The sequence below is a fragment of the Drosophila mojavensis genome, unplaced genomic scaffold (genome assembly GCF_018153725.1).
Source record: "Drosophila mojavensis isolate 15081-1352.22 unplaced genomic scaffold, ASM1815372v1 contig_36, whole genome shotgun sequence".
Taxonomy (NCBI): Eukaryota; Metazoa; Arthropoda; class Insecta; order Diptera; family Drosophilidae; genus Drosophila; species Drosophila mojavensis.
The window spans coordinates 17,422,586-17,448,080 of NW_025318858.1; the positions used below are offsets into that span (position 1 = coordinate 17,422,586).

Consider the following 25,495-nt stretch of genomic DNA (forward strand, 5'->3'; position numbering starts at 1 on the left):
CACTGAGCTGCCGTAGCATGAATAATCTGCGCGTGCTGCGATCCGCCAATGTGCTACTCCTGCTCACGGGCTACCAGATGCACTGGTTCGATTCCAAGCAGCAGCGCTATCGCATATCGCTCCCAGGTGCGGTCAATGTCTTCGTGCTGGCCTGCATCTATGCCGCCTGCTTCGCTCAGCATTTTCAGAACTCCGCGATGCTGAAGACGTTGCTCGATGTCTCCCCGTTTCTGTCCGGATTGACGCGCCTGCAGCTGCTGCTCAGTGTCAAGGTGTTCAGCTACGCCGTCTTCGCCTCTGTGCGTGCTGTGGGCGTGGCCAACGAGTTGACCGTGTCGTTGCCCATGACGAACGCCCCCGGCCGTCGCTGTGTTGTGAAGGAACTGATTGCCTATGCCCTGCTCGGCGCCACGTTCGTTGTGCTGCTCAGCTTTGGCCTGTACATTGGCTACGAAATGGACTTCAAACTGCCGCCCCTCAAGGACATTATGATAGGAACCGCGCTCTTCCTCCCCCATCTGGTGCTCGCTGGCGCCCTGCGCTTCTACAACATCTTCGCCTGGCTAACGCGTGAGCGCTTGTCTCAGCTGCAAACAGATGTGGATGAGCTGCTGTCCCTGAGCCAGGTGCGCACCGAGCTGCAGCTGGTGGCCGGTGGCAGCACTGCCCCAGATCCAGCCGCAGCGCCCACCCACGTGGACAATCTGCTGAGCCAGTGCGAGCAGCTGCAGCTGCTGGCCAAGCACTTCAGCGACTTCTTCGAGTGCATGCAGCACTCGCTGCTGCTACTCCTGGGCTTCAATGGCAATTGCCTGCTCTTTGGCATCTACAGCTATGTCTACTACAGCAGCACCTGGCACATCCTCTTCAACGATCGCCAGCAGCGCGTCTTCTATGCGGGCAATGCCTGCATCTACGCCTGCATTGGCTGCGACTATGCCTGCTTGCTGCTGGCCCAAACGCTGCTGGAGCAACAGGTGTGTATTGGACTGATGCCCATAGTATTTACTCCTAATATATACATATATACTTTTAGCGCCTTCGTTTCTGGACGTGTCTCAGCGAAAGACTGGCTCAGAGCACTGCCGTGGCCAAGCCCATGCGTCGCACTGTCAAGAATATGCGCGATATTCTTCACAATTCCTTTCGCTTCAGATTCTTGTCATTTTGGCGCTTTAATTTGGCCAATTTCATTCTGGTAAATATGGAAATTAGCTACTCGTATAATATAAATATTTTATTCTTCATATGACCTTCGCTTGCAGCTGCTACTGCTTCAAATTCTGATTATAGCTCTGATTGTTATATACCATTACCTAGACGATGCTATTTTAATGACCAACGAACGTTTCGACAGCAACGACGATGATGAATAATATAGAAGAATATATATAAATAAAATACTTTAGCTTAACTATCTATGTATTTAAGTATATATTATATGTGGCTGTTCCAATTCGGTTCGCCCAAATGCGAACTCATTTTCATTATTTGCATATGCAAACTTAATCTATAAATTAATTCGTTGCCCAAGCAACAAAGCTGCCCACAAATCACGATTAAGTTTCTAATAAAATTGTTCCCCAATCAAACTCAAATTTGGTTTGTTGTCTCTGCTAGAACTGGAACTCTGGGAACAATAATAAAATGCGTGTCACGTTCCCAAAACAAAAAAAAAAAAAAAAAAAAAAAAAAGATAAATAAATAATAATAAATAAAATATAAGTAAATATAAAACTTACATAAAATAATAAAAATTAGTAAAATAATAAGTAAATAATGATAAAAAAAAATAAAAATTTTCATTTAAGAATAAATAAATAAAAATACTAAATAAAATAAAAAATAGGTTCAATATAATAAATAATATAAATGAAAATAATATAAATGTTCAAATGCATAAAGAAATATTTAAAATTATTAACAATAAAAAAGAAAATTTATTTTTCAATTACAATTTGATATCCATTTATAGAAATCAATATTTAAATATAAAATATATAATTTAATAATTAACTTTGTTAAAAATATTGGTATTTAATTTCTTATTTTACTTACAAATTTATATATATTTAATAGAAAATTAATAATAAAAAAATATAATTAAATATGTGTTTTTTTATACTTATATACTTGTATATATATTTCTATATCTTGTTATAAATGTAAATATATTATAATCTTGAAAAATATGTGCAGTGCATAAATTTAAGTACATTTTAAAATATATATTTTTACTTAATAATTTATCGAATTTGATGTGAAATATTTTAATAGGTATTAAGCCTAGTTTCCATAATCTTTAATACATTACCATCTCTAAAACTTATGACCACTAATTTTCAGCGGAAACATCTGGCTACTAACACATACAAACAGACAGGGATGTGTACATGTATACTGTATATGTATGTATATTGTACATGTATGTATATTGCAGCTACTATGAGTATGAAGTCAACATAGAACGGGTTTTTCATAAAGTTCTCACTCAGTTTGGAGGCAGCTCTGTGTCTGCTGCTGCTGCTGCTACTGGGATAGGAACATGCAACGCCGGGCAAATGAACATAATTTGTGTTAGGAAATCTACATAAAATGTACTCTGGCTACCCTCTCCACCCACAGCTGGCAAGGATTCACGCACACAGAGAGCTGGAGATGCTGATGAGCAGATAAATTCATTAGGCAAAACCATGTAATTGTTCCACCAGGACAACGGCAAAGGCGCGACAGTAAGCACCAATGGCGGGCTAAACAAACAACAGCAGCGACGCCAAGGCAAGGATATGCGGACAGCTGGCCCAGCTGGCGGCACTGCAGCAGGCAACACCAGTCGCCAGGCAGTCGACCACAGGCAGGGATCTTAAGTTCTGCGCAACGGTAGAGGCAACGGTAGAGGCAGCTGCTGGCTAAGGCAGGAAGGTGCTGGCATGCGAAGCGTTACTAAATACAAATTAAACAAATCCATAAATAATGTTTAATAATATTAACAAGGATATTAGCAGAAGCCACACCCAGACACACACACACACACACACGCTCGCACGCACGCACGCACGCACACTTATTGCAATCAGTGTGTGACTGCCGGGAAATGCACATTTTGTGGTTACGCCCAGGAAGGGCTTACGACTAACTACTTGTATACGGATTCTAGCTAACAAGGGTGCTAAGACAATGTGAGTTTTAAGATGGAAGAACACTTATCAATCCCAAGTCCTACAGGTACTACACTGTAATTGTATACATACATATATATAAATACCTGTAACTAAGTTAGTTAAATAGATTTAAAACTATATGAATCGACTTTAAGTAATTGAAGATTTATTATTCGATATTTCTTATATTACACAAATATTCTAGTTTATGTATATAAGCTTACAAAATATTAACATTAAGAGTATTCCAAAAATTAATTTTTTTTATATTTATATTTATTAGTAAGAAAATAATACGTATAATACGTACGTATTTAATATACGTAACATACAGTACATATTTAAAAGTATTCTTAGTTGAAAAAAAAATAAATAAATAAATAAATTTGTGTAATTAAAAAAAAAAAAAAAAAAATACTAAATTAATCAAAAAAATATTTATGAAGCTATGGCAAAATATTAAAGTTGGTTGCTCAACTTTCAATGAATGAAAATATTTCCAAAGGACTTTCCTGGAGTTTCAAAAACCAATAATAAATGTGCTGTTAATTCATATAAATTATTTCTTTAGAGAGTTTTTCGACTCTTCGACGGAGGTCCGGCATCTGTTTTAATTCTTCTCATTGAGTTCGGGTAATTTGAATTGATGCTATCCATGTTCAAGTCCAAGGAGGAATAGCTCTGCTCAGAGGAGGGTGTGCTGGATCTATAGCTGGACGAATCGCTGTCCGAGGATAAGTAAGTGTTCCACCTGCGGCACTTTTGCCTACGGTACAGCTTGCGTTTGAGTGGATTGTCTGAGCACAGTGTCGTGGGCGATGAGGAGCTCATCGAATTCGTTGTGGAGGAGTAATCGGACGAGCTGCTGCTACTGATGCTGCTTCTCCTGCTGCTGCTGCTCGATTGCCAATCCAGCATATTGCGCCCACGCCACCGTAACAGGTCATCGTAGTACGGGCTTGAGCTGTTCATCGGGGATCGCGGAGGTGAACGTTCATCAGCCTGCTCGGGATGCGTGTAGTAGGGATCTGTATCCAAATCGTTCAACTCCGTCAGAGACTGTTCGTTGTCTCCACACTTGGCCAAATGGCCGCCCACTTTATGCCCAGACTGCAGCATGAGCTGCCGAAAGTTATTCAGACTTCTATCAAAGGAGCTCTCCCGCTCCGTCTCGTGCATCCAGCCTGCCACGGGCGACAGCCCCTCCATACATGTGCCGTACATGCCCGGCATTGGCAGCAGCGGCAATTTAACGGGCTCAAACATGACGTAGTTGCCCATATCAGTGCCTCCCGAATGCCTGAGGCGGCAGCCGCTGCTCAGAGTGCAGTTGTTTGCCAGATGGAAGCGGCAGATGGGCAGCATCTCAACATCTTCGTCAGACAGCTCGCCATCTTCCAGCTCAACGGGCTGAGGCTCTGTCTGCCTGCTCCTCCTTCGTACATAGGGCAGATCTGGCATCCGAGGCTGCATCAGATGCAGCGAGAGCTCCTCCAGTCGGTGTCGTTGGAATGATTCTCTTCTCCTGCTTCTTGTGTCGAGTTTGTCCCTAATCCTCTTATTCTGTTCATGATGCGAGTTTATAGTCCTCCAGTTGATGCATTGTGATTTTCCCTCCATTTTCATTGATTTATTTCGCCTATAATTTTTATTCGATGCCATTTTGATGGGGAAAATTAAAATTGACTGACAGCGGTTGAACTTTCAAAACACTTAAATGAAAAGCATCGATATTGAAATCGTAGACTATCGATGCTCGATAACAAATCGATTAAATGTTGCCAGACTGCTTAGACAGCGACAGTTTGGATATAAATTACAGATAAACCTCAAAAACTACAAGAAAATAATAAAATAAATTTAAATGATTTGTACACAATAATATTATTTGTTTTATTTATATTTAAGAGCTTCGATAAATAAACAAATTACAAATGAAATGACGAAATTTTTAAATAACATTTTTATGTCTTTATGTTTATACAGTTCATCATAGTAGGCGACAAATATTTGGTAAAAAATAAATTCATACAAAAAAAAAAAAAAAAAAAAGAAAAGAATAAAATTAAGAAAAAATGTCTGCATTATACAAACTAAATTCATTGTTCAGCAGAACCGTTAATATAGTCTTGGCCCAATTGCGAGATCTCCTCTTTCTGCCTCTTGACACATTAGTTTTGGTGACAACAACTCTCTTGCTGAAGCTGGTTCAACAGACCGTCTTCTTCTACGTCCATCTGTATAACGGAATATGCACTGCGCTACGAGACTCAGAGCAAACTGTGCAAAGTATTTGGAGCTTGGCCATACAACTGTCTGTAACGGTGTTAGAAGACTTGCTGCTCGTAGTGAGAGCAGAGTACGGGTATGCATGTTTATTTCAATATTCTTTATAAGTCTATGTGTGTAAAGAGAGCCCAATAGCAGGTACTTTATCAGAAGCCTTTGAAGTAAGAGTAAGAGAGAGGACACGATTTGCATCCTCCCTAATTTACGAAGATTTTTATAATTTTTATTTTATTTATTTATTTATTTTTTTTTTTTATATAGATTTTTGTGTTCTTCATCGCATTTGCTGTCCATTAAACCATTGAACTGTATTTAAATGCAATAATAAAACAATATTTTTTCTATATATTTGTATATTCCTACTAGATTGACATGGCGTATGCGTAATGTCTTTCTGTGTATTTACATGAAAGAAAGGGTTTTCTCATTTGTTGAATTTGTTTTCATTTAAATGCATATTAAAAAGACAAACATTAGTCAGGGCAGGGAGAGATGCTGGCCAGCAGCATGACCTCCACCCATCGAGCCTCGAGCCTTGAGCTCGTCCAGCATCAATTTCCGCAAAATTGCGCTACTAAATTACCATAATATGGGCAGCGATACTCCTACTCCCTCTCTCTCTCTCTCTGTCCCTTTCTCTCTCTCTCCCTCACTCACTCCAGCTCGAGCAGATGTCCCGCGAAAAACTAACGCCAAGCTGAGAAACCAAAACAAAGGCGACAAGTGAGAGACGAGACGAACGCCAAATGCCGAAACTGAACAGAAAATAAGCAAAAACAATGCAAAAGAAAAACGCAAACATCAGCAATGCGGCATTGGCGCTACCTGTGTGACCGTATTCGAGCCCAACTCCGGCCCCGCTTTTCCGCCAGGTCCCACAGGACTTGTAAATAGCAACACGCAAACAAGTTAAAAAGTTCTCTTCTGTTGTTCTTCGGCGCTTCTTTATGCTTCGCCTGGCTCAGGCCCCCAACATAATCGTTTCTCATTTCAATGGGCGGGGGGCGGCAGCCGGCTCCCCGCTCTCCACTGTTGCACCTTTTGTGCTGGCCCGCAATTTAGTTTTGAGCGTAATTTCTTTTAATAGCGCCAGTCGACAGATAAAATTCACCACACCCAAAACACACTCAGACACGGACAGACACAGACAGACGGAGCGCTGGCTGACGTCTGCGTCTTTGTGGATGTCTCGCGCCCAGTTGGAGCAGCTGGCTCGGGGGGTGTGCGGGATGCGGGATGCGGTATGCGTGGCTGGCGGATATCGCAAGTAAATTGCTTAATTTTGGCCATGTCTCAGCCCCTGGGCCCATGCGGGGGGAGGGGGAGAGGAAGGGAGCATTACCTGGCCTCTCTTAGGCTTGTTTTGTTTTATTGCGCCTTGGGGTTGCAGCGTGTGCTGCTTGGGCTTACGGAAGCGGGTCACAGGGGCGGGCAGAGGTCAGGATGGGGTCTACGTTGACGTTTTCGGGCATGACGATTTCATTTGCATTTTATGATAATTGAACTTCATAAATATGTCACGGCAGCATCTTAAAAGTGCCAGCGGTAAGTACACACACCGTTTGCTGCCTGAGCTAAATGCTCCGGCTTTTCAGCATCCTCAGCATCTTCGGCATCGTTGGCTTCAGCATCCCATTGTCCTCGCCTGGCGTCATGTGCTTCATAATTATTTTGAAGTGGCGTCGTTAATTTGAAATACTTATGGGCATTGCGGGCCGGACCATAAACTGCTAAACAAAAGTGGATTACGGTTAGATTTTAAATATGCTAAATATATGGGCATTCGCATGTCTCAGCCGAGATGACGATGATGTGGCTAAGTGGCTAAGGCGGCAGTTATGTTGGCCACTAAAGTTGCTATTAGTTTGCCTGCCATACTCTAGTCTAATCGAAAGGGAAATCCTTGAGAGTTACTTAGGTTCACTTGTAGACAACCCAATCGCTGCTCTAGTCCACCTCCACTTGCACAGTCAAGTCAAAGGTATTTAACAGTTCATTAGAATCAAAACTCTTGAAGACTCCCACGCAGGAGCAGCCCGAGCAGTAAGGTCCTTCAGCAGCAGCCTGAGGTTAGAGCAACTATTTGGCGGCGCCATGAATAAAGTCGGGCATAAACAGGATATATGGCCACAAATCCCAGCGCCTTGCAGCGGCAATGAATATTAATGAGATGTCATCAGTCTTTCGTCAAATTAAAACGCACAGCGCAACGGCCCAGAACAGAGAAGGCAGACCAAGGACTCAGACTCAGGCTGAGCTCCTGCGAGCTGCTGTGTGTTGTGCGCACATCCTGCGGTAACTTTTCTAATTGTTGCCAACTCACACAAACACAAACACACACACACACACGTAAACACAACACGAATAAATCAGCCGGAAAACAAGCGGCTGCTGCTGCTGCTGCTGCTGTTGACGGCGGAAGGGCGCGAACGTCTTTAGGAATTTTCGGCAATTTGTTGAGCAGTAGTTGGGCATTTCATCAGCTCAGGAAAGGTGCTTTGCCATTTAAATCACAACCCTTGAGCCGTCATACGTCAGCGTACTATCATCACGCTTGTTTACACGCATAATTATCCTGGGGTGTGCGTGTGTGTGTGTGTGTGTGAGTGTGCTCGTCCCGGATACCGGGAATCCCATCTCCATTAGCGCCTCCACCTTAACCAGCTGGAAGAAGTCAAATCGACTTGGTCTTGCGGCTTTGTCGACTGCCTTCAGCGATTTAATACCTCGTGACAGATTTCTCACTTGAACCCAAAATGACGGGCCGTGTCACAATTTGATGCTGATAATATGTTAATGAGGTTTGTTTATTTGATTTATATTCCCCTTGTCAGCCTTCAGCAGCTTAAGGCCCAAGCACTCGGTGTTGTTGTAGCTGTTATTGTTGTTGTTGTTGTGGCTGTTGTTTATCGAAATTACACTTAAGTGGAAGTTAAACGCAGCTTTTGAAAGAACCACAAACATAATTGCATCACCTGTGAGTGGGTCAGCTCGTTAGTTTCCTCAGTTCAATTCAACTAGTCCAAGGCCTTAAGCACTTGATTTTCCCTGCTGGAATTATGATTGTAATGATAGAGTTGTCTTGCATTTATATATGGAAATGTGATTTCTGTATATTAGTTAGACTGTGACTAAGCTAAGAGAGTTGAGATCTGTATTGTAAAGAAACCCACCCATTTATTATTTTAGTCAATATGCTTTGAATCTATTGAAAACTTGATTTAAGATTATATTTGATTTCTGAAAATGTATGATTACAGCCACGCCAGGATACCGTACAGTCGTGCTCTCTTGATCTGATAGTAAGAGAAATATATCTTATGAAGAATATCAGCCCTCATTACCTGTGACCCTAAACCAGAATCGGAATTCGGCGAGTCAAGCATATTTATAAAGAGTCCACACCAAACAGTTTATGGCATATTGTAAATATTGGAAATATATATTTTCATTTCCCATAATGAAACAAGTATTTTATAAGTCAGCTTAAGTTCTACCAAATCTGAGCACATAGCTTTGCTATCCTTGACTGTTTTGTCAAATGTTGTCTAAGCATATAAATGTGAGCCAGTTTGTTGAGAATCGAATAACGAAAAGAAAACTTCCAAATTTCAATTAAACCAAATCGCGATAAGCGTTTCAAGTAAATAGGTGAGCACAGGCACATCTCTATATATAGCAAAAATCGAATATATCTACTCAATCTCTACTCCTCGAAGCATTGAGCCATGATGCGCGTTAAGCAAATCGAGCCGGCGCAGGTCGAGATGCGCGCCAAGGACGAAGTTCGGGCCAGCTTCATAGTGTTTGCCGTGCTCTGTGCCGCCATAAGGATAACTCCCTTCCTGCTGCGCAAGCTCTCCTCTTCCTGATGACAAGCAACCCAAACTAGGACCCACAACAAATAATGACCAGCACTGACCATTTGAATTGAAGCAGCAAATTAAATTGAAGAGCGCATTAACTTTCCATAAATTTTCAAGTTTTACACATTATTTGCGCGTTTTGAAGGTTCTCAAGAGGTAGTAGAATGTATCGAACGAACAACTATGTAATGTATGTACACAATCTTTAAATAAACAAAACAAGTGAATGAGTAATTAAAAAATATATTGATAGAGACCATACAATTATATCGTTTGCTTCGATAATATACTCTTTTTTACGCATTTAAATACACAATAAACTTTTTATATTCTAAATATAGAAAAAAAGAAATTAATTTCTTTGAAATACCAAATTTGAAATCAACAGAAAAAACATAGTTAAATTGCATAACTTAATTTTGTAAAATATATATAATATAGTAAAATATATAATTATTAGTCAATTCTATTAAATTTTTTAGAGTTGAGATTATTTATACATATTTTAAATTATTTTAAAATTATTTAATTTTTAATTATTTATACATAAATTAAACTAAGTAACTCTTTCATGATTGTAAGTCGTTTTAAATTGTCTATATAATTTTCATATATATGTTATAGCCATCTGAGTCTAGAAAATCTCCCAAACTCCAAGAGTTGCCTCCCAATTTATAAACCCCATTAACAAGTCAATAAAAATAAAAATATTAAAAGTTTCTATTTAAAAATTGCATCTACTGCATATGGAGTACTAATTTTTTTTTACTTTTTACATCAGAGTATATATTTTATCATGAATCTCTTAGCCATCCAAGCGCCGCAGTAACTCATTTTCCATAGCATACATTTGGGGGCAATCGTGCCTACTTTAGCTCTCACTTTCCGTTAACTATTGCAATATGCATTTACCTATTAGCTGATCTATATATATACTCCAGCAGCACATAGGTTAAAAGAAAAGCATTTTTGTGTGCAGTTGAGCCCCAAAAAGTGGGAGGGGAGGGCTGGGCAGTGCGCGCTATGTAGCCCCATTAGTCGTTGCTGATTCTGGCGCACATTATTTCTGGCACGGCACGTGTTTGAACCACAAACAGATGAATTTCTGCAGTGGAGAAGCGACGACGACGAATTATGAGCCACTCAGCGCACTTGCGCGTACCAAATGGTGTGGGGGGAGGGGGGCAGAGGTGAGAGAGAGGGCGCAGTAGGGCCCTAGGCCCGGAGGCTGTGCACTGGCTTGCTGGTTCGCTCACTCGCAACTGCAATTCGTCCTGGGGGTCTTTTTTGTGTTAATAATAAATAAGCGTGGCTCGGGCAGGTGGGCTGGCAGGCAACAGAGCTCTGAGCACACCTTTGTGCTTGTGTTTTGGACACCGGAGCGCATTTTAATGGACGAATGCAACGCCAACCCGACTCGGCCCGACTCGACCCGACCCCAGCGACCAGCGCACCTTGCACCACTTGCAGTTGCATATGTGTGTGTGTGTGTGTGTGTCATACACCATGCTCCAGGAGCAGAGTCATGCCCGTGCTGCTACGCTTGAAATACGGCATTTGCTCGTCCATCTTTTGATTTAGCACCGACATAAAAATGATTTATCAGTGACATTAAAATAATGCACACTGCGGCGCATTTTATGTGCGAATGGATTTTCGCGCCTTTTTGTTTTCGTCCCTGCCAGATTCCGCCTCATTTCCCCCTCATTCTATCTGCATCTACTGACTCTCTCTATCTCCATCTCTCTCTTTCTATGTCCCGCTCTCACTTGCTGTTGCATTTGCGCCTAGTCCGAGCTGCTGCCACCCAGAGCCAAGCCTTCTCTATCCGCAAACAGCTGTCCGTCCTTCCTTTGGTCCGTCAGTCTTTGTGTGCTGCCGTCAGCCAAATGTTTTACGGCCGAGGTGTTTGTGACTGCCACACTCGCTGCATGCGGTCACATGTGTGTGTGTGTGTGTGTGTGCGTGTGTGCCGTTGAGCTCTGCACCTATCCGAACCTAGCCGGAGATTCATAAATGTAAACTTTTATGCGATTATCGCGCTCTCTTTCTCGCTGCAGAGCTCGGCACATTTTACAGTGCGAATTACACTGAGAATAATTTGTCGAAATTCTACCAGATGAAATAGATGAAAAGTTAAGTATTACATTATTAAAATGATATTCAACTTAATTGTTCACTTGACGATAAAAATGGCCATCGAAATTGCCAATATATTTCTATGAACTAAATTTAAAATGACTTAAATTATTTAAGTATTACAATAAAAATAAAAAATAAAAATATAAAAAAAATATGTTTGGCATGTATATATTAAATTATTATATTATATTTTAGAAACGTTAGATTCAAAGTTAACTACAAATGTTATAGAAATAAATTCAATTATTTGTATATAAATTAAATAATAAAAAAAATAATAAAAAATATGCAAATATATATAAGCATTTATTATTTATTTATTTTTTGAGTGAATTAAAATTTTTTTAAATATATACTCTATATATTTAGTGTATGAAATATTTTAATACATATTTAATTTATTCAATTGCAAAATTGTTCTTTAGATTCAGGCTTATTGAAGATTTTTATTTTTTAATTTTTTATTAATTATTTAATGAAGTATTTCGTGATTTATTTCATAAATCTTCTCTCAGTGTATTTGGGCGCTATGTATTTGAAATGTGCCATAATTTGCACCCAGATGTGTGACAGAGCAGCCGGCGGGCCAGCGGGCTGGCAATCAAGCGAGAAATGCAGCTCGGCAGCCACAGTGTCCCACTGGGGGACAACATATGCCCTGGCGAGGCACGGCAACTCATTAGAGCGGGCGTTGCAAGAGAAAGAGATAGAAAGAGAAAGAGAGAGACGGCAGAGAGAGAGAGAGAGAGAGAGAGGGAGAGCAACTCAGCAGCAGATATGAGACAGATACGAGGGACATGGACATGTGCATGCACATCTGCAGACGCCGCTGATTGCCCTGGCCATGGACGCAGCTTGGCCCGCAGTTGGCAGCGTCAGCATAATTTCCTGATGCTAAATGCCAAACGCAGAGCGAAGAGGGAGGAGCGAGGAGCAGCCAGAAGGCGAGCACTTAAGCTCATCCGCTGCTGCTGCCGCTGCCACTGCCGCTGCAGCCATTCGACGACTGTCCACTGACCGACTGCCAGCGCACGAGCTCGAATGGGAAACGATGTCCGGGCGCAGAACTGGAACAGGCACTGGGATTGGTTAGAGGAGTGATGGCCTGCCTTAGTAGCTGCTGTTGTTGTTGTGGCGGCTCTGTGTCATTGTCTCGCGCTGTGAGGCTAGCACTAAGACCATAACCATAACCAGAACTACGACCAACAGCAGTACCCATGCCTGGACCCAGACTCAGGCCTGGACCCACACCCAAGCCCGGACACGAAGCCGGGCAATTTAGAGTGGCGCACACACACACCTGTTTTTGGGGTAATTTATCTCGAAGAATTATTATTTCAAATATTTTGGGGCTGTGGGCTGTGGGCTGTGGGCTGCCCCGCCCCTGTGCAGCGCCCCAGGACGACGCAACGAAATAAAAGGATTTTAAAATGGTCATTTGATATGAATTATGCGCGCTACTGCAATTATACACAGCCCAGCCTCCTATGTCCCACCCCCTTCCACCTCACCCCCAGCCCCTTTGGCTTGCCCAGTTGATGCTTTTGTCTGACTGTGATGCGGTTGTCTGAAGCGCTTAGATGGGTCGAGCTGGCAGCTGGAGCTCGAACTCGAACTGTAATTGTAACTGTAACTGGAATTGGCCATTTCGCTTGTTTATGGGCGTGGCCTGTTGGGTATCCCGGCATTCGCGCTTGGACTTCATTGTTAAATAATTAAATCAGCTGCGAGACTAATATATTTCTCTTAATTGCAAGCCAAGTCATGTGTGCGCATGAGAAATGTTCCGGCCACTCGCTCCACTTCTGATTTATGCCAGGCCCAGGGCCGATAGACGACAATAGGCGACGTCATGCATATGCAGGCGTTATAAATGGATCCCGGCACAAGTCTACAAATAGCAGCTGCTAATGGAACTGCATTATGATATATTGAATGGAGATGGATAGAAAATCTTTTACTGCGGCAACTCTCGGCAAGCTCAATATTTTCATATTTATTTTCCCGAATTTTGCTAATTCTGAGTTTTCTTTTATAGTAATGTAAAGTTTGAATTTGCAAACTTTCTATGAACTTTATTTTAGTGATATTAGATTATAGCGATTTTTTTTTGTCAATTCTATTTGTAATTATATATAATGTATGTATATATATAAAAATTAGATTAAATTTTGTTTTTATTTCTATTTCGGTAATTTATTAAAAAATATTAAATATAATAAATCTACAAATTAAATTCATTTTTGTATAACTTTAGAGTTAATATAAACTAAGTAAAATTAAGCATTGACTACTGAAGCGCTCGGCATGATTATAGGCATGTAATGTATATACATACATATATATAGCATTCATAGTATGCATTGCATACATACATACATATTGCAGCAGCTTACGTCGCGCTGAGCACTTGAACTAAAGAGCGGCAAAGGCCGAGCTAAATTAAGTTGTGAGTCTAAGCAATTGAGAGAGGTTGCGTTCATTTGCACACTTTCGCTCTCTTCTTCAAGATGCTCATTCGTTTTCTCAGCGCTTCGGCTTGATCTAGCTGAGGTGCCGGGTCGTACAGTAGCCGAATTGACATACACACATACATACATAAGTGGAGTCTATGTAAAGAAATTGCGCTCATTCGCTCACTCCTTTTCTCTCCTCATTCGTTCGTTCAGCAGTTCGGCTTGATCTAACGAAGCCGACGTTTAGTGTTCGTAGCTCGGATGAGTACTGTTGCATTTGCATCGACTGCTCTGCAGCAGGCATATTTATATATACATATACATACATACATATCAGCAGTTCTCTTCGAATCAAAGAGCTGTTCGTCTGCAGTGTTTTTGTTGCCTAGAAATGTTAGGTAGTTAATTATTATTTGGCATGCCTTTATCTACCAATCAAAAGTGTTATCTACTCTACTTGAAAATTTGTTTGTGATTTATTCCCTTGGAGACCTTCTCAATCAGTTGACTGAAGAAACGGAGCAGGGCGAACACATAGCGAATATTTTGCCCTGGCAAAACTAACATAAAATAATCAATGGAAAATCAACAAAAGCGTTAAAAATAATTGCAGCGAAACGAACAAAAACTAAAAGAGAATGAGGGCCGAGGCGCTGGCATACAAATTGAAAAAGAAATGTAAAAATAATCGGCAATAAATTTAGCAAAAGTGTCGAAACGGTTCATACACACACACACACACACACACATGTATACACGGAAATTTGGCCACGCCAAGAACTCATAGTTCAATGTCCTGTGCAGGCGACGACAGAGACACAGAGAGGGAGACCTCTGTCTCAGGGAGAGTGTGTGTGTGAGAGAGAGAGGGTATGGGAGGGTGAGTGCAGTAGCAACCGCATTTATAATAAATTGAATTGCAATAACTCAACTTCAATCAAAAATCATAATTCATGGATTTCGACAGTTCGCAGCGCACCCGAACCCGTTTTTGGCCAGGCTGAAACTGGAGGTGGAGGTGGAGCTGCTGGCGGCCCGCTTGTATGGTTTGCCGTGCAAGGTCCTTCTCATCTATGCCCTTTCCCTTTTGCTTGTGGCTTTTCGCTTCTTCCTGCTTCCTTTTCTTTTTTTATTATTTTGTGCATTGCATTGGCCGTCGCTGGGGCGACGCAGCCGAAAATTATAAATCTGCGCTTTGATATGAAGATGCAAGTGAAAGGGACGGCCCGGGGGTACGGCTGGAGGAAGGGGGTGGGTGTAGCTGGTCTGCTCGGTCTGCTACTGAAGACATGAATTTATAGACGAAGACATAAATACAAACGGAGCCATCGAAGTCGAAACGAACGACCGGCCAAAGACACCAGAAACAGTGAAAAGTGCGAGCGCGAGCGACCAGAGCCCAAGGAGGCGGAACACGCTCAATGCCCATAAATATCCTGGCGCTTGTAGTTGCAACTGTTCCGGCCAAAGGCGACTGGGCTGAGAGGGGTGGAGTGGGGTGGGTGGAGCAGGCATTTTAGGTGAAAATAATCACCGCTTCACATGAAATCATTTTGCGCCACAAAATGCCAAAGAAAATGCAAGCAACGCCCAACGGAGCAGGAGCGAAAGAGCGAGGTGAAGTGCCGGCAGGATACGCAAGGATCTGCCTGGCAGAGCAGCCAGAGTCATCGCCGAACGATATAAATTCAAACTTCTGCCCTATCCAGCGCAAACAAATCAAAAGTGACAATTTTTGGAATCGTTTAAATGATTGCTCACATTGATTTCTGGCCCAACTCTAACGGAGAACAAAACGACTTTTTAATGATGGTTAAAACTGTACTTGGATTATATATGGAAAGAGTTGAAGATAAGACTTGAGCATATTCTGAATTGGAGTAGGCCATTTGGGCCATTTGGGAATTCAGGCTATCATCAAAGGAATTATCTTATAACTAGTCTGCTTTCTTAGGTATTAGATTGAACTGTATGATAGAGATAGAGGTAGAGTGATATCAAGAGACATCAAGAGAAGTGAGGAAGGGCTTCAAACTGGATTTTACAGAACTCTGCAACATTTGCGGCTTACATGATAGTCGGGAGGTGGAATGGAAAATGGATAATGCTCCTTATCTTCAGGTCATAGATGGATCGGATCCTTTCTAGTTGTGATGATTATTTTAGAGAGAGAAAGTATCCACGCTACAATAGTGAAATGTGAAATCAGAATAATTGAACGACATAAAAGAGCCGATTCTGAACAAAAATTTGTTATGTTCTTTCAGAATTTATATTCTTGTAGAAGACACGTAAATAGAAGATAAGTAAATATATCATTATCATATGGTATAAGAATACCATAGACTCCATTGAATACAAAAGGGTTCGGCATGTGAAATGATGCTTATTTAAAGGGCTATAAATTTAGCTTGCTAACTGTTTATTGTTAACTTGTTATTAAATTATAGAACGTTCGATCAATTCGCTAGAAAATATAACGAAATGAAATGAATTTTAGTGAAATGCTGTTGGCCCCTTTTAAACAATATCATATATAATTATGTATAGACAATTCACAAACGACGGCAGCAACAAATTTCAAAATTTTTTTTTTTCATATTGTAAATAATATATATGTATCTAGTATACACAGTAGACATATTGTATTGTACAATAATTTTTAGCACTTATTTTAATCCACCTTTTTACTTCATTATTTATTATCATTCACATACCTCTACTGGTTTATATCATTCAAAAAACAGTGAACAATGGCTGCATTATAATATTAAACACAATTCTTTAGTAAAAGCAAGAGAAGACTCACAAAACACGGAAAGAAGGAAACATAATTTTTTCGAGTTTCCGTTGCTTTATTGAACGAAAAAAAGAAATAGGTAAATAAAGCGCAAGAAGAAGAGCAACAAATGGAGTTTAAATTTGGCCAAATCCACATCGAAGCTTGAACACACTTTTTTATGTATATTTAATATTAACTTAATTAATTTAAAAAATTATTTAAAATAAAATAAAGTGCATTTTATTTATAATTTTATATTTTGTATTTCTCTTTGATATACATAACAGTTATTTACGCTCAGGACTCGAGTTTTTTATTTGTCTGCCGAGGCAGTTTTTCATATTGAGAATGGACTCGAATTTTTTAGCAAAAACATTTTCATGATTTTATTCCACGAGTTTTTTGTTATTGTTGCTTGGTAAATATTTTAATGTTTATTTATATGTAGATTTGGGCTGGGCAAAAAGGACTCGGCGAAAAGCTGGCGGATGTTCGACGCCGTTTGACCATAGCCAAAGGATCTGCACACACATTTTATTGTGCTTCGTTTTTGTTGCCACTGCTGCCGGCTGCTGTCATAAAAAAGGACTCGCATTATGCTGAACAAAGTGCGCAAAACACCTTTGGCCGCATCCAAAAGGGATACTTCACAAAGGTCGCGGAAGTAATTTACAATTTGAGCAACAAAACCAGAAAAAACCAACAAAATAAAAAATCAGACAGCAAAGCAAATAAAGTAGTGACAGGAGCTGGGTAAAGAGGGAGGGAGATGCAGAGAGAGGGAGGGCGAGACGAGCGACGGGTTGTGTCTGGTCGCGACGCAAATTGACAAGATTTATTTTCAATTAAAAACAAACGCGAGGCGAAGCATTATCCTTTTGCTATTGCCTGCCTGGCGGCAGGAGGCGAGCGCAGTCAAACATTTTATTGGCAGCATTTCATGTGTGTTTCTCAATTCGACAATAAATCAAAAAGCGGCCGTCGCATTTTCGTTTTCATTTGCACATTTCCACAAATTTTCACAATTTTCCAACACAAACTATTGTGGACAGCCGCGCGCTGCTGGCGTGCAAGGACAGCGCGCTGCCACCCCTAAGCCACGGCGCATGCCGCGCGTTGATGAATTACGAAGGACATGCAGTCACACACACACACTCGCACACACACTCGCTCACACACGCACAGCGATTGGCTGCACGTCGACGTGCAATAATTTTATGTGTCCTAGCAAAAGGCAAAAAGAGAACGAGAGAAAAAAGCTGCTGCGGAGGACGCGTTGCAGCGGCCTCATTGTTGTCCTGGTTATTTATGACCCATTAAGGCAAGCGGCAATTGCACATGTGTTCTTCACACTCAGCCACCCTCTCCCCCCCCTCCCGGGCGCCACCGCCTCGCTGTCAAGGTGTTATGTGTGTCAGGTCGGCCGAAGACGACCTCGACGAATGTTGGCCTGAAACTGAACCGAGCAGCGCTGCCTGCGCTGACTGCGCCTGTGGCCTGTGGAGACACAAATGTTAATAATTGCATGGCAGCATCCTTGATGTCCTCTTTGTCTAATAATCATAAGGCATAATTCATTTGGTATCGTGTTTGCCGTTGAATTTATGACACTTCTTCTTTCATTTGCCATTTGCGCAGGCTAAAAACAATTATCCTGTGCCGTTAACCCACGCCAATGGGCGCACGCTTAATTGCATGGCCAAAAGGATTCCGAATGGAGACATTAGAAAAATCTGTCGCCTGCCGCCAACAGGACACACGTCGCTGAAGCTGCAAGTCGTTAAAATACGAGAATCGCTCGCATGTTGTCTCCCAGCTGGGGAGCACGAGACGAGGCGGGGAGACGGCAGCAGGAGTCAGTCTCCCTGTTCGTGAAACATGTGCTCCTCCAGTTTATTGAATCCGACTCTGGCATTGTGTACCACTTCCAATTCCAATTCCGATTCTACTAAAGGCAATACGTTTGGCAACAACTTGCTCAAATGTGCCATAATTCGATGTGAACGAGAGGCGAACAAATGCAGCCTCGGCACACGTTTTCACTCATCAAATTGTCGTGATGTTCAAGGATGTTCTTTAGCGACATTATTTTATAGAGACTGCGATTCATAGGCCAGTTAGCTGGAAGTGTCCAGCCATTGGGCTGGAGCTTATGAAAAACAGATTTACTAAGGTTCATCAAATTCTATATTCTATAAGCTCTAATCCTTTCTTTATATATATAAATAGTTTCTGCTCTTTTCCTCCTTTTTCAAATATACATAAATCTCAAGCACTTGAGCTAATAATCAAATGCATAAACTGTTTCATTCTAATGTCCTTCAGCATAGCCCAAGTGCATAGCATGTTGATGTCCTGGACAATGCTGGAGGACGCCGGCTGATGGAGAGCTGCAGCTGCAGGACCTCAAAATCATTGCAAAGTGGCAAAATAAATAAGAATGTAAATAAATTTGAGCGTGCGCTGCGCAGAGCTGCTTGGGCTGTCACTGTGCAAGGATGGCAGACGAGACAGGACATAAGCCATTGCTTCGGCCTGCATTACGCAGACTGCAGCAGCCGGAGGAGACACAAATTTATGCGACATCAAGTGGAAGCGAATCCACTGCCATCCACTGTCCCATTTCACCCCACCACCATCCTGATCCACCGCTTGGAACCGTCAACTGGCAACGGAAAGTCGCCACACAAAAACAGAGGAAAACTTTGTGCAGCAGCCACCTCAAGGCGCGTCTCAGAGCTCACAGCTAAACCAGACGTTGCTTGAGATATATGTATGTATGTATTTGGTAAGTTAGGTGTGGCAAGAGTCACAAGTATAAGATAATCGAGAGCCTGATAAAGATAAACAGATTTATCTGCGACCTGCTGAGTACGCAACGAGCCAAGCCAATAAGCTGCCCAAATTGTTAGGCTGATTGACAACCGAGCTTGGTCCCTTCTATAAGATAAGCTATGATTATATGTAAATTATTATAAGGCCTTTGCTCTAAGACCAACTTGCTGTTGGACTCTGTTTTCTTTTTAAATAGTTACCACGAACTTTCTTATAATTGTTTTATAAATTTTAGTTTAAAGGAAAATGCGCTCATACAAATGCGAGACCTCAACTTATCTCCCATGTACAAACATAGACTTGGATATAAAATCTGTAAATTTTCATTAGACGTACATATTGTGATAAACATTTTTATAAATTACAGTCATATGAGGTTGCTCTCATGCCCCACTATTTAAGAGAATAAATTGCTGAAAACTAAACACAGTTTGGGTATTCCTCTAATTTCTAGTTCAACTGAACTTTTTCGATCCATGCGATTCCCTATCAACAGTTAAAATATTCTTATTTGAATTAAGTTGTATTTGATTGTATTTATATTGTCTATCGATATGCACCTTTAGCTACTGCATTGTCATTGTTTCGAGTTCATATCACAAAAAAGAATACTTTCAATATATGGAGTTTTGAGAGAATCAAAGAGTTTCGATAAGAATATTCCTGATTGACTTAAGTTTCCTGGAGCTATCGATTTATAATCAATTTCTCGTGAGCATCGCACGTTAATCAAAAATGCTTTGCTTTTTAGTTAGTCACTTCAGTTCGGTTTTTAATAATACCTATTTACATCCTTTTAAATAATCAAAAAATTTTAAATTTTAAAATCCACAAAATGTTGGTCGATTGTGTGCGCCAAATAGCATTTTGTCCCATTCTACAGACTAGATACTTCGCCATTGTGATTGCGTGCATTCTTCATTTGGGCCTTCGCACCACAATCTTCATACACCAGACGAAGGAGAACAATACGGAGACACCAACTTTGGCTACCTATATAATTTACCTGTCAATGATGGATCTAATATACTCGGACGATCTAATCCCCTGTCCATTGAGGAGATTGCCAATCTTGGCCAGATTCTTCCTGGAGCTCCTGGTAACTGTGTGGCTGGGCGAAGTTGTTCTCATTTTCTTCTGGTCGAACGTGGAGAAAATTTGCCTCGGTGTGCTCGTTAACTACGTGGATACAGATAACGAAACCCGAGAAACCATCCATTATTGGCTGCTTATAGTGCTAAGTGTGCTCATCTCCTGCCTTGTGGGCATCGAGACGGAACGCATGGAGAAGATATCTAGTCTCTTTGAAATGGCCCAGGAGATCAGAGTCGAGAGGGAGATGCAGGCTTGGGCTGACAAGCACCGAAACATTTTCTATATGGAGTCCTAAGCGCCGACTGGTCAACTCAGCCCCAGTCGAAATTTCCACGAACTTGCCTTGACTATACACTAAAAATGTATTTTATTTAAAACGATTATAGATTGTAACTTTTTTTTTCACACTGTATTTGACTATTTGTTCCAATCAAATTTGGCTCAAAGACTTATTAAACTGTCTGCTCAGAGAGCCGATCTTAACTCCTGACTTATATCTACTTCTCGTGCACTGCATATGCAAACAGTTTTATGAGTTTACGTCTCATTATCTAGGTGCTTCGTTTCAAGTATTGTTAGCGCTGTCTGCTGTCTGCTGCTGCGCTAAGGGTTTAATACGGACTCGAAACTGAAAAATGCATAAATACCATTTTAATTAGAAAATTAGCTGGAAATATGCAGCTCACGTTAATCGCGGCGCTGGCTCCATTGCAAAACATGAAAGTCGACTCGAGGTTGGGGTCGGGGGCGTGGCCGGGGCAGGAGCTGGGGCAACAAAGCTCATGCAATATCCAAGAGGTGCGACAACAACTGAAAGCCAACTGACTGCTGCATCCTTTCCATTCGCTGCCGCAGTCAGTGCCTCTGGCTCTGCCCCTGCCTCCGGCCTCAGTCTCCTGCTCCGGCCTCATTCTCATCCTGACAAACGAAAATCATTGCGACACTCGGCTACGGCTCTGGCTCGAGCTCTGGGGAGTTCGACTCTGCTGTTTGTTGCGACAAATGCCGTTATAATTATTTATACCGTAAGCACATTTTATGGTGTCGCAATTTTAAAATGCAATTAGACGCGCACTCCATGAAAGAGCCAAACACACTAGCTCCTAAAAACAGCTCCAAATTTAAGCAGTAGTCGAGAGTGTGTCGCCGCACTTAAATACCCTGTATTAAAAGACTTCAGGCTTACAGAGATATTATAGAAGTAAGATGTGTGATTACATTGATATACATATATTTTCAACAATATCTTACAAATTGCATTCAGTTTAAAAATTTAAATTTTAAATTTAAAATATTTATATTATTTAACTATGTTTACATTTTCTATCTATAATAATTATAAATACATTAAAGAGTTGATACAAAAAAACCTAAAATGTATTTAAGCTATAAAAAATTCTTAAAATTTTGTATATATAAATTTAAAAATAAAAAAATTTATTAATTAAAAAAAAATTCGTAAATTTTTAAAATTAAATATAAATACAAATTTTGTATCAAAAGAAATATTATTTTATATATTATTCAAAAATAACTATAATTAAAATATACATTTTATACATTTTATTTTATTCTTAAATAAATTTTTGTATACAATTTCCATTTATTTTTAAAATATTTTAAACTTATATTTATTTGCTTTTATATGGATCAAAGGTAAATCTAAAATTGTCTACTACCGAAAATGGTCAACCCAGCGCTGGTTCTATCAGTTCAACACACACTACACGACACTCCACATTTACAGGGTATTAAAAGGCATTGAAATAACATACAAATAGGACAAAGCGCGTTACGAGCACAGACAACTGTAATTCTTAATGGGGTTTTGTCATTTCAGATTCGTGCCCAAAAATTGTATGCAAACATCAGAGCGCGGACTCCACACGCCCCCAACTGCTGCCTGCTACTCCTTCTACTCTTACTCCTTCTCCTAATCCAGCTCACCTGGCTTATTAGTTTTTTTCTCTCTTTTTTGGGGGAATTATTGAACAGCCGCGCGCCTTGCGCTATGCAATATGAATTTTTTCAACTCGGGCGTAACGAATCGAACGCAAAAACTAGGAATAGAAATGGAAATAGAAAAATCGAGCAGGTGCTGTCATATTTTCATATTACAAAACACACACACGCTCACATATTTTGCAATTTTGTTATTTAGCTAAGCGAGTGCACATATTTATCTAACCAGATTCGATTCTCAGGCAAAATGAAAAGTTTTTTGGCAAATCAATTTGCATAAAACTTGACTCACATATGTTGAAATTGCATAAAGCGAAATGTGCGCCAACTGCTAAAGTTACTTCAGATTGTTATTACGAATATGTTTAGGCCTATAATTAGTAACTTTACTATGTATGTATATAGAGTTCTATTAGACGGGAGAGTAGCAATTTGCAATTTTTTTAAATTTTCAATGTCATAAATTGGAGACAAAACCTGCCAAGTGTTTCACCTATGTATCATGGTTAGGTACTACATCCTCAAGACCTACTGAACCGGACCTGCACTATTTCCATACCTTATTTATCTGCGACAGGAGCACATAGCTTCTCTTTGATTTCAATAATATTTCAATTACAAGTTCAGTTCATTTCATTTCTTAACATGCTTTAAAAAAAAAAAATATTATAAAAAAAGGAATCATAAGAAAAAGGAATTTCATTTTTTTACAACAGAAAATTTCATTGGACTATCGTATTATCGGCTGCGGTCGTAAACTATTTGCAGCAATTATCTCGGAAAAGTTCAGTCGATGCCTTTGGGGAAATATGCGGTGAATTAATACGAGTTTATAGAGCCAAGGAGCTGCGCAGCCAAAGGAAGGCAGCAGGGGAGCCCAAGCCAAGGCAACCCTTTGGCCGTGTTGCCGTACGGCCATTTGGCCATTTGGCCCTTGCCGAATGAGTTTGCTAAGCGCAAGTTTCGCTTAATTTATAACGAGGATTACAATAAACAAACTAATCTACGGCAATAAACACTAAAAATCCCCCAAAGTGCTGGCCATTCAAGGAGCTCTGGAATCGAGCATTGTCACCATTCGCCACTCCGGGCCGTCGCCTTTTTTATAAGTTAAATCGCAGCAATCCTTTCGCCTTTTAAATATGCCATTTCCGCCGTGAGATTATTTTTCGATATCGCCAACGTATGATTCGATATGTTTACGAGTGCCCAGTGCCCAATGTGCTGAGCGGCGTTCCTCCACCGTTCCTGCACCGCCAGATAGGCATCGCGGCTCAGCTAGCTCAACTCAGCCGGGCGAGGCAGTTGCCCAAGTGCGTGCCTCATCCGGTCGATCCTTTTTATTTCTATTAGCAATAAGTTTGTGCGAATTTTATTTGACCGCCAGTGACTCAGGCTGCCATACTTGAGGCTTACGCACGAGGTAAACATTAACAATCAACTTTTTATGAGGGGTACTCCGACAATCCTTATTCTGTTGGCAGATATCAAATTTGAGTAGAGATGCTGAACGGTAATGGACAACTGAAGAAAGGTAACTAAAGACACTAACAAACTTATAATAATAATATTATGTAATACTTATTTAGCATTCTAAGAGATCATTTATATTTTTATATAATTATAATATTTTAATACAATTGTTAAAATATAATAAAAAATAAGTAAATCGAAATTAATTATTTCAATTAATTAGGTAAATATTTGTATATAGTTGAGTCAAATAGTATGAGTGATGTCAGCTGTTTCCGAAAGAGATTGTATTCGCATGAAAAGACTGCTAGCAGAGAGTATATGAGACGATTGTTATTATACATGCGTATAATGAAAATAAAATCAAATGTCTGTAAATTTGCATTACTAAGTCTACTAGAGATTTCTAGTACTAAGTAGAATATATAGTAAAAAAATTAACAAAGTACTTAATTATTATTTTACTATATAGCAACATCTTATATATGCTCTGCCTGAGATGATTTATGAAACGTCTGTGATTACTCTGGCTCAGGCCGTGAATATCCTTGAATATTTCATCTTGTTCAACGATCCTTAATTTACTCTAATTCTTTTGGAAGAGCTCCAGGTCAATATTCAAAAACTCTGCTCTCACTAAACACAGCTATGCCAAAATAGATTATAGACCAGAAGAAAGAGCTATTTGCATAGTGTATAACAAGCTTAAAATATAAACATCATATATAATTTCTAAGTAAATTTTTAAATCAAAGGCCTCAGTAGCTAGTGCTGGATTAGTTGTACTTTTACAAACATTAATGCCTAAAGCCTTGCCCATCGTCTCCTATGCAATACTAACCCATTCCTAATCTCTAATTACTTAAATGCGGAAGGAATCGGAAGAGAAAGAGATTCTCTTGCCATCAACTCAATATTAAATCAAAGGCGAAACGAATGAGCAGTGAAGAGGGAGCTCAGAGTTGGAGCTGAAGTCGGAGTTGAAGTTGGAGTTGGAGTTGGAGTTGAAGTTGGGAGTATGGGGAACAGACGGGACCACAACAAATTGACAGCAAACGGGATGCGCGTGATGGCCGAAAGGATGCCATTAAGGCCAACGGTTGCAATCGTTAGTGAAGCCATTAGTTTGTAGCGCCAATATGCGAAAATCAAAGGCAAACACCCGAACGTGTCCGGCCCGTGGGACAACCCCCAGAGATGTATCCACTGTACTCGTCCGTTGTATAATTGCAAGTGCACAGCTTTGGAAAAATGTGAGAGATATAACATAAAATAACCCAAAAAGGACACCGGACAATGGACAGAGGAGAGCGGACAGTGGACAGCAAAGTGTCCATCTACCACTAATGTGACCGGAGTACAGGCTGAGCCTGAGACACAGACAGTGAGACAGATACTCATACAGACACAGACACAGACACAAAGACGCAAAGA

At 40.5% G+C, this 25,495-nt stretch overlaps 5 protein-coding genes across 9 annotated transcripts; 4 read left to right on the forward strand and 1 right to left on the reverse strand.

Annotated features, from left to right (window-relative positions):
* On the forward strand, positions 1-1,376 carry LOC6577082. Its single transcript, XM_002003018.2, has 3 exons — positions 1-977; positions 1,037-1,198; positions 1,266-1,376. The coding sequence occupies exons 1-3, from the start codon at positions 18-20 to the stop codon at positions 1,374-1,376; spliced, it is 1,233 nt and encodes a 410-aa protein (XP_002003054.1). The 5' UTR covers positions 1-17.
* A 2,233-nt stretch (positions 1,377-3,609) lies between these two features.
* LOC116803900 lies at positions 3,610-5,046 on the reverse strand. Its single transcript, XM_032729040.2, has one exon. The coding sequence runs from the start codon at positions 4,821-4,823 to the stop codon at positions 3,729-3,731; it is 1,095 nt and encodes a 364-aa protein (XP_032584931.1). The 5' UTR covers positions 4,824-5,046; the 3' UTR covers positions 3,610-3,728.
* A 94-nt stretch (positions 5,047-5,140) lies between these two features.
* On the forward strand, positions 5,141-5,796 carry LOC26528115. Of its 5 annotated transcripts, none has more exons than XR_006357222.1 (3): positions 5,141-5,526; positions 5,586-5,617; positions 5,712-5,796. XR_006357222.1 is itself a non-coding variant. In XM_032728911.2 (2 exons), the coding sequence occupies exons 1-2, from the start codon at positions 5,237-5,239 to the stop codon at positions 5,764-5,766; spliced, it is 345 nt and encodes a 114-aa protein (XP_032584802.1). In that variant the 5' UTR covers positions 5,143-5,236; the 3' UTR covers positions 5,767-5,796. The 5 variants fall into 5 exon arrangements, 1 of the variants encoding a protein (XP_032584802.1); XR_006357223.1 differs by having other exon boundaries at positions 5,589-5,617; XR_001449439.3 differs by having other exon boundaries at positions 5,143-5,526; positions 5,586-5,611.
* Positions 5,797-8,958: 3,162 nt separating this feature from the next.
* On the forward strand, positions 8,959-9,577 carry LOC26527146. Its single transcript, XM_015165489.3, has 2 exons — positions 8,959-9,101; positions 9,170-9,577. Exon 2 carries the CDS (start codon positions 9,179-9,181, stop codon positions 9,320-9,322), a length of 144 nt encoding a protein of 47 aa, XP_015020975.1. The 5' UTR covers positions 8,959-9,101; positions 9,170-9,178; the 3' UTR covers positions 9,323-9,577.
* A 10,789-nt stretch (positions 9,578-20,366) lies between these two features.
* LOC6577085 lies at positions 20,367-20,921 on the forward strand. The gene has a single exon (XM_002003021.1). It carries the CDS (start codon positions 20,367-20,369, stop codon positions 20,919-20,921), a length of 555 nt encoding a protein of 184 aa, XP_002003057.1.
* Positions 20,922-25,495: the final 4,574 nt, after the last annotated feature.

Bases quoted from the DNA above. Each gene is read 5' to 3' on its own strand.
- LOC6577082 (XM_002003018.2), top strand. From the start codon at position 18: ATGAATAATCTGCGCGTGCTGCGATCCGCCAATGTGCTACTCCTGCTC. The intron at 978-1,036 runs GTGTGTATTGGA...ATATACTTTTAG, and splicing joins AAACGCTGCTGGAGCAACAG to CGCCTTCGTTTCTGGACGTG. The intron at 1,199-1,265 runs GTAAATATGGAA...CTTCGCTTGCAG, and splicing joins ATTTGGCCAATTTCATTCTG to CTGCTACTGCTTCAAATTCT.
- LOC116803900 (XM_032729040.2), bottom strand. From the start codon at position 4,823: ATGGCATCGAATAAAAATTATAGGCGAAATAAATCAATGAAAATGGAG.
- LOC26527146 (XM_015165489.3), top strand. From the start codon at position 9,179: ATGATGCGCGTTAAGCAAATCGAGCCGGCGCAGGTCGAGATGCGCGCC.
- LOC6577085 (XM_002003021.1), top strand. From the start codon at position 20,367: ATGTTGGTCGATTGTGTGCGCCAAATAGCATTTTGTCCCATTCTACAG.
- LOC26528115 (XM_032728911.2), top strand. From the start codon at position 5,237: ATGTCTGCATTATACAAACTAAATTCATTGTTCAGCAGAACCGTTAAT. The intron at 5,527-5,711 runs GTATGCATGTTT...TTTTTTATATAG, and splicing joins GTAGTGAGAGCAGAGTACGG to ATTTTTGTGTTCTTCATCGC.